The 15,553-nt window shown below is 36.9% G+C and overlaps 1 protein-coding gene across 1 annotated transcript in view; it reads left to right on the top strand.

The window, feature by feature from the left end:
• Positions 1-15,207, top strand: part of LOC134856992 (serine/threonine-protein kinase BRSK1-like) — a 66,230-nt gene extending 51,023 nt beyond the window's left edge. Inside the window, exons 11-17 of the mRNA XM_063873315.1 lie at positions 9,569-9,836; positions 10,001-10,018; positions 10,445-10,897; positions 12,340-12,576; positions 13,669-13,801; positions 14,025-14,193; positions 14,369-15,207. Of these exons, the coding sequence (XP_063729385.1) occupies positions 9,569-9,836; positions 10,001-10,018; positions 10,445-10,897; positions 12,340-12,576; positions 13,669-13,801; positions 14,025-14,193; positions 14,369-15,207 (2,117 nt within the window). The remainder of the gene's footprint in view (positions 1-9,568; positions 9,837-10,000; positions 10,019-10,444; positions 10,898-12,339; positions 12,577-13,668; positions 13,802-14,024; positions 14,194-14,368) is intronic.
• The last annotated feature ends 346 nt before the right edge of the window (positions 15,208-15,553 follow it).

Genomic DNA, 15,553 nt, shown 5'->3' with positions numbered 1-15,553 from the left:
TCTCCGTTTGAAATTTCCGTTTTTGTTTTGCAAATCTTTGGAAAATTTTTGCACTTTTTGCTGAAGTTTCAAATTTTCTTAAAAACTGCTATCCGGTTATTCAAAAAAAACAATGGTAGCAATGGGGAAACCGACTGCTCTCCTATGTGACTGCATATTTTGCTAGTCTCTTTTCATTTTACTTGACGTTATACGGCCTTCAAAATTTAACTTGCGGGATTTTTGGCCTATTTGTTTTCTCAAATTTTAAATGCACAAGTCTGAGCTGAAGGTTTAAATTGACAGAACGAGTTATGGGGCACTCCACTTCTCCAGCGGCTTTTCCCTACTTTCGGTAGAAAAAGTTATGGCCTCAAACAAGCCGAATTTTTGACATTTTGATTAATTTTTTCAAAAAGTACCCTGCCAAATCGGAGATTAAGGGTTTAAAAGAAATAAAACAGTCAGTTTTGCAAATACTACCTGCGCAAGCGGCTATGCCCTGCGTTTTGAAAAAAATGGCCCTAGAAATTCTCCAATTTTGAAATTTTGCCAGTTTTTTGCAAATTTTTTTTTCCAAAAACGAACCTGCTGATTCTGAGGTTGATAGTTCATTTAAACCACCATGGTGCTTAGATTTTCCCTGCGTTATCTGCTTACCGCGTTTTTTTTTTGTAGAAAAGCTGATATGGAATTCGGAAAAATTCCATTTGAAATTTTAATTGAAGTTTCGTCACTATTCTCGAAAACTCTTGGCTAAATCTGATATTAAGGGTTCAATCTGAAAAATCAGGGTGCGGAAATCTTTCATAATAAAATCAGGGCGTGGAAAGCAGAGGCATTTTCCATTCTACAGTAGAGAAAAAATTATGGATTTAGGAAAACTGAAACTTTTGTTCGATTTTTGGATTTTTTTTCGGAAAACTATCCATCCAAATCTGAGATAAAGACTTAAATTGAAAGAGCGAGTACTAGATTTCTCCTTTAAAGAAGCGGTTTATCCCCTTCTTAAGCTGAGAAACACTTGGGTTCAGCTTAAAGTCTAATTCTTTGAAGTTTTTGAAAGTTACGCATTTCCGTATCAGTAATCAGTACAATATATGATTAAAGATATAAGAACATGTAGATCCAGCATTAGCTGGGCCACTTGCTTACTTCCACGCGACAGTGGCGCAGATGCGAGGGCATGTGATTGCTAATCAGCAGGTCGGAATTCAAATCCGGAACATAAAATAATTTTTTTGATGGACTTTTTGCTGCAGAACCATTTTTTCAACGTCTCTTTTTAATTTTTTCCCTTATTTCACGTTGTTTTGCCTATTTAAAGCTTTTTATGCATTTCCTCGCTTGTGTTTGCGAAGTGCAGCTTCGCCACTGTGTACTAAATATAATGCAAATTGAATGAACATGTAGTAAAACTGCTTAGCAGCAGAATTAGAAATTCCCAGTCACAGGACGAACAGAAACTGTTTGCCCTGTGACTTAGAACAGCGCCATACAAAATAATAATATGTTCTTGTTCGTTGCAGGTAATGGCTCAAAAACTTTAACTTTTGACCTAGCTATCGCAAAAAAGGGCTTAAAAAGGTTAAATTTTGAAAAATAAAGGTTTAGTTGGTCATTTCTTAGTTCATTTCCATTAGGTGAATAGAATTACACACCTGTACTTTTATTGACATCTTCCTTGGTTTTAAGTTTCGAATTTGTTTCACCCCCTTCAAATTGACGTAACTGAAACTTTCTAAAACACTGAAGTGGAGACTATTGGTAAGATTTAATTCGGTAGAATTTTCTCGGTAAGCTGTATTTGGTAGTGCTGTATTTGATGGAGCTGTATTTGGTAGTGCTTCAAGTTTCCGCTAGTGGAACCAGAAGCTATGAAGAAGGTATCGAGAGTCACGTATCGATTTTCTACTGAATAAAAATTAAAGTTGAATAAAAAAGACTCAAGTAAGATTGTTCCGTAATACTACACAAAAAGATCTAGCCGTCCAACAGTTAGGCTATTTTAACTAGAAGCTCATAAAAAACCTTCTTTTTTTGCCTAATAAAGATATAAGTTTACACCGGGCAGAACTTTGAGAAAATGCCTAATTGCTGATGGGCCAAATTAGTTTCAGAGGGGACTCAATCCGCCCTTGTTAAAGTGTCGATGAAATTGAAGACACTCGGCTCTTTTTCCTTCCCCACCTGCAATTTTTTACGAGTAAAGTTATTGATCACTTTGTTCGATCGTTATGAAAATTGACATGCGGACTAATTAGGCTGTGCCAAACATATTTAATCGTCGTAATCAACCTTGTAAAACCACTCGTTACAGCATAAAATTGATGGTCGTGTGTGGGGGAAAAGGAAAAAGAGCCGACACTCTTAATTAGATCGTGTGGTTTTTCAGTTAGAATTAATTCACGCTCAAGTTTAGATTTTTTTTTGCGGTTTAGTTAAGAGTCACTGAACGTATTGAAGACTGTTATATAGGTCTTGTCGACTTTTTTGTTATTTATTCTTCTGGAAAAGGTCTTGAAATGTTCTAATAACTAAAGATGTGCTTGCATATATATATTGATGCATTTCGAATTTCAAAGAAAAAAATAGATGCCCTCTAAGCTCTTTGAATTTCAAAACTGATTTATGATTGGCGCTTTTTCAAAGAGCTTAAAGGGCATCTATTTTTTTCTTTGAAATTCGAAAGTGTTTTTTATGCTTATCTCCGTTTGAAATTTCCGTTTTTGTTTTGCAATACTTTGGAAAATTTTTGCACTTTTTGCTGAAGTTTCGAATTTTCTTAAAAACTACTATCCGGTTATTCAAAAAAAAAAACCAATGGTAGCAATGGGGAAACCGACTGCTCTCCTATGTGACTGCATATTTTGCTAGTCTCTTTTCATTTTACTTGACGTTATACGGCCTTCGAAAATTTAACTTGCGGGATTTTTGGCCTATTTGTTTTCTCAAATTTTAAATGCACAAGTCTGAGCTGAAGGTTTAAATTCTCCAGCGGCTTTTCCCTATTTTTGGTAGAAAAAGTTATGGCCTCAAACAAGCCGAATTTTTGACATTTTGGTTAATTTTTTCAAAAACTACCCTGCCAAATCGGAGATTAAGGGTTTAAAAGAAATAAAAACAGTCAGTTTTGCAAATACTACCTGCGCAAGCGGCTATGCCCTGCGTTTTGAAAAAAATGGCCCTAGAAGTTCTCCAATTTTGAAATTTTGCCAGTTTTTTGCAAATTTTTTTTTCCAAAAACGAACCTGCTGATTCTGAGGTTGATAGTTCATTTAAACCACCATGGTGCTTAGGTTTTCCCTGCGTTATCTGCTTACCGCGTTTGTTTTTGTAGAAAAGCTGATATGGAATTCGGAAAAATTCCATTTGAAATTTTTACCGTTTTTTTTGAAGTTTCGTCACTATTCTCGAAAACTCTTGGCTAAATCTGATATTAAAGGTTCAATGTGAAAATTCAGGGTGCGGAAATTTTTCATATGAAAATCAGGGCGTGGAAAGCAGAGGCATTTTCCATTCTTCAGTAGAGAAAAAATTATGGATTTAGGAAAACTGAAACTTTTTTCGATTTTTGGATTTTTTTTCGGAGAACTATCCATCCAAATCTGAGATAAAGACTTAAATTGAAAGAGCGAGTACTAGATTTCTCCTTTAAAGAAGCGGTTTATCCCCTACTTAAGCTGAGAAACACTAGGGTTCAGCTTAAAGTCTAATTCTTTGAAGTTTTTGAAAGTTACGCTTTTCCGTATCAGTAATCAGTACAATATATGATTAAAGATATAAGAACAGGTAGATCCAGCATTAGCTGGGCCACTTGCTTACTTCCACGCGACAGTGGCGCAGATGCGAGGGCATGTGATTGCTAATCAGCAGTCCGGATATTCAAATCCGGAACATTAAATAATTTTTTTGATGGAATTTTTGCTGCATAGCCATTTTTTCAACGTCTCTTTTTAATTTCTTTCCTTACTTCACGTTGTTTTGCCTATTTGAAGCTTTTTATGGATTTCCTCGCTTGTGTTTCCGAAGCGCAGCTTCGCCTCTGTGTACTAAATATAATACAAATTGAATGAACATGTAGTAAAACTGCTTAGCAGCAGAATTAGAAATTCCCAGTCACAGGACGAACAGAAACTGTTTGCCCTGTGACTTAGTACAGCGCCATACAAAATAATAATATGTTCTTGTTCGTTGCAGGTCATGGCTCAAAAACTTTAACTTTTGACCTAGCTATCGCAAAAAAGGACTTAAAAAGGCTAAATTTTGAAAAGTAAAGGTTTAGTTGGTCAGTTCTTAGTTCAGTTCCATTAGGTGAATAGAATTACACACCTGTACTTTTATTGACATCTTCCTTGGTTTTCAGCTTAGAATTTGTTTCACCCCCTTCAAATCGACGTAACTGAAACTTTCTAAAACACTGAAGTGGAGACTATTGGTAAGCTTTAATTCGGTAGAATTTTCTCGGTAAGCTGTATTTGGTAGTGCTGTATTTGATGGAGCTGTATTTGGTAGTGCTTTAAGTTTCCGCTAGTGGAACCAGAAGGTATGAAGAAGGTATCGAGAGTCACGTATCGAATTTCTACTGAATAAAAATTAAAGTTGAATAAAAAAGACTCAAGTAAGATTGTTCCGTAATACTACACAAAAAGATCTAGCCGTCCAACAGTTAGGCTATTTTAACTAGAAGCTCATAAAAAACCTTCTTTTTTTGCCTAATAAAGATATAAGTTTACACCGGGCAGAACTTTGAGAAAATGCCTAATTGCTGATGGGCCAAATTAGTTTCAGAGGGGACTCAATCCGCCCTTGTTAAAGTGTCGATGAAATTGAAGACACTCGGCTCTTTTTCCTTCCCCACCTGCAATTTTTTACGAGTAAAGTTATTGATCACTTTGTTCGATCGTTATGAAAATTGACATGCGGACTAATTAGGCTGTGCCAAACATATTTAATCGTCGTAATCAACCTTGTAAAACCACTCGTTACAGCATAAAATTGATGGTCGTGTGTGGGGGAAAAGGAAAAAGAGCCGACACTCTTAATTAGATCGTGTGGTTTTTCAGTTAGAATTAATTCACGCTCAAGTTTAGATTTTTTTTTGCGGTTTAGTTAAGAGTCACTGAACGTATTGAAGACTGTTATATAGGTCTTGTCGACTTTTTTGTTATTTATTCTTCTGGAAAAGGTCTTGAAATGTTCTAATAACTAAAGATGTGCTTGCATATATATATTGATGCATTTCGAATTTCAAAGAAAAAAATAGATGCCCTCTAAGCTCTTTGAATTTCAAAACTGATTTATGATTGGCGCTTTTTCAAAGAGCTTAAAGGGCATCTATTTTTTTCTTTGAAATTCGAAAGTGTTTTTTATGCTTATCTCCGTTTGAAATTTCCGTTTTTGTTTTGCAAATCTTTGGAAAATTTTTGCACTTTTTGCTGAAGTTTCGAATTTTCTTAAAAACTACTATCCGGTTATTCAAAAAAAAAAACCAATGGTAGCAATGGGGAAACCGACTGCTCTCCTATGTGACTGCATATTTTGCTAGTCTCTTTTCATTTTACTTGACGTTATACGGCCTTCGAAAATTTAACTTGCGGGATTTTTGGCCTATTTGTTTTCTCAAATTTTAAATGCACAAGTCTGAGCTGAAGGTTTAAATTCTCCAGCGGCTTTTCCCTATTTTTGGTAGAAAAAGTTATGGCCTCAAACAAGCCGAATTTTTGACATTTTGGTTAATTTTTTCAAAAACTACCCTGCCAAATCGGAGATTAAGGGTTTAAAAGAAATAAAAACAGTCAGTTTTGCAAATACTACCTGCGCAAGCGGCTATGCCCTGCGTTTTGAAAAAAATGGCCCTAGAAGTTCTCCAATTTTGAAATTTTGCCAGTTTTTTGCAAATTTTTTTTCCAAAAACGAACCTGCTGATTCTGAGGTTGATAGTTCATTTAAACCACCATGGTGCTTAGGTTTTCCCTGCGTTATCTGCTTACCGCGTTTGTTTTTGTAGAAAAGCTGATATGGAATTCGGAAAAATTCCATTTGAAATTTTTACCGTTTTTTTTGAAGTTTCGTCACTATTCTCGAAAACTCTTGGCTAAATCTGATATTAAGGGTTCAATGTGAAAATTCAGGGTGCGGAAATTTTTCATATGAAAATCAGGGCGTGGAAAGCAGAGGCATTTTCCATTCTTCAGTAGAGAAAAAATTATGGATTTAGGAAAACTGAAACTTTTTTCGATTTTTGGATTTTTTTTCGGAGAACTATCCATCCAAATCTGAGATAAAGACTTAAATTGAAAGAGCGAGTACTAGATTTCTCCTTTAAAGAAGCGGTTTATCCCCTACTTAAGCTGAGAAACACTAGGGTTCAGCTTAAAGTCTAATTCTTTGAAGTTTTTGAAAGTTACGCTTTTCCGTATCAGTAATCAGTACAATATATGATTAAAGATATAAGAACAGGTAGATCCAGTATTAGCTGGGCCACTTGCTTACTTCCACGCGACAGTGGCGCAGATGCGAGGGCATGTGATTGCTAATCAGCAGTCCGGATATTCAAATCCGGAACATTAAATAATTTTTTTGATGGAATTTTTGCTGCATAGCCATTTTTTCAACGTCTCTTTTTAATTTCTTTCCTTACTTCACGTTGTTTTGCCTATTTGAAGCTTTTTATGGATTTCCTCGCTTGTGTTTCCGAAGCGCAGCTTCGCCTCTGTGTACTAAATATAATACAAATTGAATGAACATGTAGTAAAACTGCTTAGCAGCAGAATTAGAAATTCCCAGTCACAGGACGAACAGAAACTGTTTGCCCTGTGACTTAGTACAGCGCCATACAAAATAATAATATGTTCTTGTTCGTTGCAGGTCATGGCTCAAAAACTTTAACTTTTGACCTAGCTATCGCAAAAAAGGACTTAAAAAGGCTAAATTTTGAAAAGTAAAGGTTTAGTTGGTCAGTTCTTAGTTCAGTTCCATTAGGTGAATAGAATTACACACCTGTACTTTTATTGACATCTTCCTTGGTTTTCAGCTTAGAATTTGTTTCACCCCCTTCAAATCGACGTAACTGAAACTTTCTAAAACACTGAAGTGGAGACTATTGGTAAGCTTTAATTCGGTAGAATTTTCTCGGTAAGCTGTATTTGGTAGTGCTGTATTTGATGGAGCTGTATTTGGTAGTGCTTTAAGTTTCCGCTAGTGGAACCAGAAGGTATGAAGAAGGTATCGAGAGTCACGTATCGAATTTCTACTGAATAAAAATTGAAGTTGAATAAAAAAGACTCAAGTAAGATTGTTCCGTAATACTACACAAAAATATCTAGCCGTCCAACAGTTAGGCTATTTTAACTAGAAGCTCATAAAAAACCTTCTTTTTTTGCCTAATAAAGATATAAGTTTACACCGGGGCAGAGCTTTGAGAAAATGCCTAATTGCTGATGGGCTCAATTAGTTTCAGAGGGGACTCAATCCGCCCTTGTTAAAGTGTCGATGAAATTGAAGACACTCGGCTCTTTTTCCTTCCCCACCTGCATTTTTTTACGAGTAAAGTTATTGATCACATTGTTCGATCGTTATGAAAATTGACATGCGGAATAATTAGGCTGTGCCAAACATATTTAATCGTCATAATTAACCTTGTAAAACCACTCGTTACAGCAAGAAATTGATGGTCGTGTGTGGGGGAAAAGGAAAAAGAGCGGACACTCTTAATTAGATCGTGTGGTTTTTCAGTTAGAAGTAATTCACGCTCAAGTTTGATTTTTTTGCGGTTTAGTTAAGAGTCACTGATTGTATTGAAGACTGATATATAGGCCTTGGTTCTTTTTTGTTCTTTATTCTTCTGGAAAAGGTCTTGAAATGTTCTTTTAACTAAAGATGTGCTTCGCCTGTATATATATTTGCATATATATTATACAATTTTTGCACTTTTTGCTGAAGTTTCGACATTTATATATATGAGCAACTTCTAGTTTCGAAAGTGGGGTTTAAATTTTTTGATTTCCCAGCGGAATCAGAACTTTACCTTTTGATTCAATTTTCTCAACGTGAGTTGGTCTTATCACAAACTCATTTGAAAGCAAAAGGCCATATTATTTAAGCTTTGAAATTCGAAAAAAATGATTGTTCGAAAAATACGTCCGTTTTTTTACGATTCTTTGCGTTTATTGTTCGTTTTTAACTTTCTATGTTCTTTGATTTGTTCAAGTTGAAATCCAATTTGTTTGCTAAAAGGAAAGCAAATCACGCTCTCCAAAATTGAGTAGGCAAAATGTGATTGACTTTTTGTTTCAAAAGTTGATTTGATGAAAAATTCTTAGGGGAAAAGCTGCCAATGCTCCATTTTTTCAATATGGGTGGTTTGTAATACACTAGGAACCGTAATTTATTAGTAGGGCTCTAATTCTGGTGGCACTTTTGCTATAATCACAATCTGTAGTATTCACTCTCTTCATTGACTAGTATTTACTGAGTGTTAAGCGTCCGTGGCTGAGAGGGAAGGATGAGGGTCTCCAAATCTCGAGGTCGTAGGTTCTAATCCGACGTATAAGCAAAAGTTATTCTAATTCGTGGCTGATTTCTACTTTTTTTTTATTATTTCAGAGCTGCTTTTTGTCGCGAGTGTTCATGAAGAGTAGCTTCACCTCTGTGTAAAAAGTGTCATCATGAAAGATTATTGAAATTCAAAATCTCAATGATATATTTTTTTCTTAAAAACTCTTGATTAAGTCATTTTTTCCCGGTCTCCCTTAGTTCATTGACGCTTTGTCAAGTCTTTTGACTGTTTTGAACGAATACTGATATTCAATCATGCGCTGAGGAGGGGCAATTATTTCAGTTACCTGCAATTTTTTTCTTTAACTAACGTATTGCTAAAGGCGTTTCGGCACCTATACGCAGTTATTGTGAAATTACTTTTCAGTTTCAAAGCGTTTCAATTCTATAAGCCCAGTTCCACACGAAGCCCAGTTAAAAGGAAGATTATGAGCATAAATTACAAATTCCACTGATAGGATGAAACTTTAACTCGAAATTTCATCCACCGCTTTGCTAACCAGAATGGTAATGCAAATAAATTGGTATTATTAGTCCGGCTACCCCTTTTCCCATCCCTAAAGGAGGTGGGAAGGTACGATGGATTAGCTTGTGTTTTTTCCGCCCAATTTGACAACGTCAAAGCAATCTCGCAGAGTGTCAAGTGTGGTATCATAAAAAATACCTATAGGCCGTGATTTGGGTTCCTAAAACTAAAAAATCGAAAACTTTGTCTGTCAAGAAAAAATGGTTTGAACTTTTCCGTTTTGAGTTATTAGACGGCACAGTTTTTAGATTGTCTTAGTATCTATTCGCTCATTTTTGCAGCGCTATACGTAATTCGATTGCTCTTTATCTTAAATAAATATCAAACGAAGAATATAATTTTTTTGATAAAAAATTTGACACGATTTTGTGAAAGTTTTAGGTCTACTTTTATTTTGATTTTTTTTTGCTTTTTTGACTTGTTTTACTGTTTGAACCTCTCATTGTTTCTGTTGTCGGAACATTCTTTGCAAAGCAATCAGAAATCTTTGTTTGTTTGTTGCAGTGGACCCTCCGAGGAAGCGAGTGGACTCGCCCATACATATCAAGAAGAAACTGGACGGCGGCCACGGCAGTCGCACTCCTACCTCCTTCACCACCTCCACCGAAGCAGGCCTCAACAACAACAACCACTTCCTCCACAGTCACTCGAACAGCTCCTCTGGGCCTGGAGGATCCCCTGTCACCACATACATGCACAGCAGCAGTGTCGACTGCGGAGCCTCCCCATCTTTGGGTAGAAGAGTACTGCATAGACACTTATTCTCAGCAGGGTGAGTTGACAGGTCACCATTGGGTCCCTCAATAGAAAAAACAGATTGACAGTTGAAGAAAGAGTGCATTAATATCATCGCAAATACAATTTTTGGCCAGTTTCCTAATAAGTTGGTAATGCTCCTGCTTCTTTTATTTGAACTATTGTTTGTCGATTTCTTAGATCTGTACTTGACTCAAGGTAAGAGATCTCTGATTCTTCTGCTTTATTAACAAATGCGGGTTTTACTTTCATTCTCTCACTGACTGGTGGTATGTATGTAGGCATCACTGTAAATCTTCAATAACCCTGCGCTTCTTCTGTTCCCACATTTTTTTCAATCTGTATTAACCACAAAAGTAAGGAATTGGAGAAATTTAAATTTAGTCCCTAACAATTCAGTCCAAATGAACAAACATCTCATATTGATTCTGTTCATTCCTTAGTCTGATTTTCACTGTCGTCTTTACCAGCGGGTCTATTTTGGGACTGTTTTTCCAGGACAGTCTGACGCCCTGCTTCTTTTGTAATCTTTCGAGAAAGCAAGAAGAGCTCTTGATTTTATTGCGAAGTTCACTTTAAAAAGTTCATGGCGATTGTTTGATATAAATCTAGGTGTGTTTTTAGCACAAGAAGCTTGACGCCAAGCCCAGGACCAGCGTCTCCTCTCGCATCTCCAAAGCGCACGACTTACACCAATAGAACATGCAGGGGAGTGATAATGGGCGGAAGTTCCAACAACACTGGCGCCCCTAGCGGGAATCGATCTGCCTCCAACTCACCAAACCACTATGTCTACTCGAACAATTCCAGTCCCACCCAGCAGATGTATCCTCATTCGCCTTTAGTGCTTCCAACGTCCCCCCTGGCTTCGTCATCCGAACGTGGTGCTCCGCATTTTCCCCTCCCCCATGCAGCTAATGCACAACAGTGTGCATCGCATAGAAGCAATTGTAGTAATGCACTGAGTCCGACATCGGGAGGGGCAGTAGGGGTGAGCATGAAGGGGCCGCCGTCACCGATGACCCCTGACAGCTGTTCGCCGCCTTCCAGCCCGATTGTCAACAATATTAACATGATGTTAGTCATTCGAATCGTAAAAAGATTTAATATCGGTTAATTTTGTCAGAAAACTATGGAAAAGATCTGCAGAATTTTGATAGTTAGATTTAGAAATTGCTGATGAGAGTTTCGAAACTAGCATTTTTTGTTTTTATTTTAAAAATTAAAACGAACGATTAAAAATCATATACTGCTTTCAAAGCCTCAAGACTCAAAATTTGTTTGGCTTCCTTAAGTTTGCATGATGTTTCAAGTCTAGACTCTTCTGCTGGGTGTGATATATGATTCCTAATTGTTCAGTTTTTATTTTAGAAAATGAACGATTAAGAACCATATACTGCTTTCAAAGCTTTAAGACTCAAAATTTGTTTGGCTTCCTTAAGTTTGCATGATGTTTCAAGTTTAGAGTCTTCTGCTGGGTGTGATATATGATTCTTAATCGTTCAGTTTTTATTTTAGAAAATGAACGATTAAGAACCATATACTGCTTTCAAAACCTCAAGACTCAAAATTTGTTTGGCTTCCTTAAGTTTGCATGATGTTTCAAGTCTAGACTCTTCTGCTGGGTGTGATATATGATTCTTAATCGTTCAGTTTTTATTTTAGAAAATGAACGATTAAGAACCATATACTGCTTTCAAAGCCTCAAGACTCAAATTTTGTTTGGCTTCCTTAAGTTTGCATGATGTTTCAAGTCTAGACTCTTCTGCTGGGTGTGATATATGCTTCTTAATCGTTCACTTTTTATTTTAGAAAATGAACGAATAAGAACCATATACTGCTTTCAAAGCCTCAAGACTCAAAATTTGTTTGGCTTCCTTAAGTTTGCATGCTGTTTCAAGTCTAGACTCTTCTGCTGGGTGTGATATATGATTCTTAATCGTTCAGTTTTTATTTTAGAAAATGAACGATTAAGAACCATATACTGCTTTCAAAGCCTCAAGACTCAAAATTTGTTTGGCTTCCTTAAGTTTGCATGATGTTTCAAGTCTAGACTCTTCTGCTGGGTGTGATATATGATTCTTAATCGTTCAGTTTTTATTTTAGAAAATGAACGATTAAGAACCATATACTGCTTTCAAAGCCTCAAGACTCAAAATTTGTTTGGCTTCCTTAAGTTTGCATGATGTTTCAAGTCTAGACTCTTCTGCTGGGTGTGATATATGATTCTTAATCGTTCAGTTTTTATTTTAGAAAATGAACGATTAAGAACCATATACTGCTTTCAAAGCCTCAAGACTCAAAATTTGTTTGGCTTCCTTAAGTTTGCATGATGTTTCAAGTCTAGACTCTTCTGCTGGGTGTGATATATGATTCTTAATCGTTCAGTTTTTATTTTAGAAAATGAACGATTAAGAACCATATACTGCTTTCAAAGCCTCAAGACTCAAAATTTGTTTGGCTTCCTTAAGTTTGCGTGATGTTTCGAGTCTTGAAAAATTTTGATTGTTCGTTTGCAGGAACAGTAACAACAGTACTAATCCAAGTGGAGGAAGCTACTCGCAACAGCAGACGACCGAGAGAGGTGGAGGCGAAAGAGACAGACCGACTAACTTCCCCTCTCTGACTCCGATCAGACACAGACTGAACTCTTTGAAGAACTCCTTCCTGGGCAGTCCCACCTTCCACAGACGCAAACAGAGTGTGGCTGTCACAGAGGAGATGCCGCTAGCATCACCTGACCTGGACTCGTCTGAGTTAGTATATACACTTAGAACAAGGATAGCCGGTTACTGTGCAAGTAGCACAGAATGCTCCGACCATGGTCTTTAGAAAACTAAGATTCAGAAAGTTTTTTTTCCAAATTAGTGTAGTTTTTTCTGCTTGATGTGATAAAAGGAGCTGACGTAAAAATATAATTTAGATATATTAGACAGTTCAAGTAATATAGACGAATTGGACAAAACTTTTTGTAGAAAAATGACTAGAAAAATTAAAAAACTCCAATAACTAGTTTTACTTGCTTGAAATTAAGATTAAAGGTCTTTAACTAGGCATAATTCAGCCGTTGTAAGCATGCTCGCTTGCTTTGTTTGCTTGAATTTAGACGAAAAATCAAAAATCTCAAACTGGTTTTTCTCGAGAAACTGGAGAAAGTTTTTTGGAATTTTTAAAATGGTTCGAATCACGACTGAAAGGGCTTTAATATGATATGTTACTCAACCCAGTCTGATGAATATTTGTGGTACCTGATTTTGCATGAAAAAGAAAAAAAAGTCTGCTCGCTTGCTTAATCGCTCGAATTAAGACGAAAAATCAAAAATTTGAAAACCAATTTTTCTCGACACTGGCAAAACTTTTCGGAAAATTTTGAATCACAACTGTGGGCTTAATTATGATATATCTTCCGACCCTGTCCGATGATTGTTTGTGGTAGCTGATTTTGCGTGGAGAAAAAAAGAAAAAACCAAACACACCCGAACAGAGAGTTCCTCCCCATTTTCAATGGTCGAAACAAAAAACTAAAACTCACTGGAATGCAAAGCTCCTCCCCAGTTTTCAAATGCTCGGAACAATTACAAATAAACCAAGCGGGAAATTTAATAGTAGACTTGCATTAAAAAAGGGAGAAACAAAGCAACAAGCGAATTACTATCAAACGAGAGATTTTATGTTGACTAAAAGAAAATATTTGAGGTCACTGTGACAAAGATTTCTAAAAATGGTTATTGCACCGGCTATGAAAAACTTCTGAAGCTTCTGAAATAATTCTGAAGCTAAATTATTTACATGGGATTTTGACCATAGACTTGGCGTCTTCCCTATATTCATTACCCTAATTTCTATAGACTGACAAAGAGGTCTTGGTTCTACAACATCCTGGGACAGGATTCGACATCAAGGAGCGAGCAATGCGTCTGGAATGTCACTGGCAAGTCACTCTCCCAGATCAAAAACGACCTCATCTACGCATTTCTATGTGTAAGTAGTAGCTGAATAATGATTGAAAGTCATCGCTATACTTCAGATGAAAAATGAGCATCGGTTGGTTTGTGACTAATAGAAAAACTGGTAAAAAATATGATTTCGACTGAGCTATAATGTTTATACATGAAAGCAATTCACGGTACAATATATGGTAACATGAACAGACTGGAGTTTTTTCTACTGGTCGTATAAAAGCGATTAACGTCGTCTTTTTCAGACACCAGACCTGGAGAACAAGGTGATTTCGCCGACGTGTTTCCGAGTGGAGTTCCGCAAGTACTCTTCAGGATCCACCATGTTTTCCAAGCCGATAAAGTTCCAGATTGACGTGATGCTAGACTCGGTGCTGGACAACATGCACAAAGTCATTTTCACACTCATCACAGGCGAGTGGCTAGCTCATCAAATAACCGAAGTTTCAGATTTCAGATACATTTTAGACCAATTGAGCGATTGAATCCCACGGGTAAAAGTGTTTGCGCAAGTTATTTGATCAAAATTCAAGTCAACGCCGATGCTAAACGTTTAACGCAGTCATTTATTAATATACAGTTTTTTTAGGACCCAGCAGACGCTTCCGAAAAGTAGTTGAACATATGGAAAAGATGATTTATGAGCGACAACCTTCTATTGAGGAAACTCCAAGATACACTCAAGACCAAAACCACCACCTGCATCTGGTTCAAGCTGCAATGGCGGCATCAAGCAATGCAATGGGAGCTCGAGGAGACGTGACCATGTTTAATGACAACAATAACAACCCAAATAATATTAAGATAGGATCCTCAATTTGTACAAAAAACAACAACAATGCTGCTACTAACCAATCGCTTCCGTTCAGTTCTGGCCAAACGAATGTTAACTCTTGCCTACTTCAATCAAGTGGTGACAAAAGTGCCCAGTGCGCCTCACAAATGTCTACTTCAAGTGCAAATAACTGTGCTAATAGCTCTTGTAGAAACGGTTCTAGTCCCGGCAGGGCCGGAAATTTTGGACCTTCTTCAACAAATGACACAATTACAAGTGAACACAATATCTCTCCCTGCAGTAATCAATGCAGGCAGTCAAATAGTGCAATGATTTGTGAGACCAGTGACAACCAGTCGTGGTCTGGCGATGTGAATGCAACGTGCATTAATGGAAGTGCGAATAACGTGCACATGCAGTGCGAAAATATAAGTGTAACTACTGCTAACGGTGGGTCGACGGCAAGTGGAATACACATCGAAATGAATAATGTGAATGGAAGTGCGATTATGTCGCCGAATAAGCGACATCGCCGAACGGCGTCCAGCCACGCCGCACCATGTGCCAAAGCATGCAATGAATCCAACAGTGCAATAATGTCAGGTGCTCTAGACAGCCAAGTTACCGCCGAGCAAGTTGCAATGAAAGACTGAACAACCTTTTTTAAATTCTGATTTTTGCTGATTATAAACCGTTGAAAAGTTTTTTTTTGGTTTCATAATTCTATCTTTAACCCATTAAGTTAATTAATTAGATCTAAATTAAATTTGCATCAGGTAAATTCTACGCAATCACCTTAGTTAGATTTTACACCCCACGAAGCAGAAAAATAAACTTGTAGTGCAGATTAGATATACGTGCTTGAATTTTAATGAAATGTTTGGAATTAGTTCAAAACGCCACCTGAGCTAGCTCCGATGCAGCTGCTGCTAAATGCTGTTATTGAAGTGCAATGATTAACTCTTAAACCTGCTTTAGTTTTTGCATGCCAAGTTTGTA

Source organism: Symsagittifera roscoffensis, chromosome 1, assembly GCF_963678635.1.
Source record: "Symsagittifera roscoffensis chromosome 1, txSymRosc1.1, whole genome shotgun sequence".
NCBI lineage: Eukaryota > Metazoa > Xenacoelomorpha > Acoela > Convolutidae > Symsagittifera > Symsagittifera roscoffensis.
Note: the sequence above shows the minus strand (reverse complement) of the source record. Positions and strands in the feature narration are given on the sequence as shown.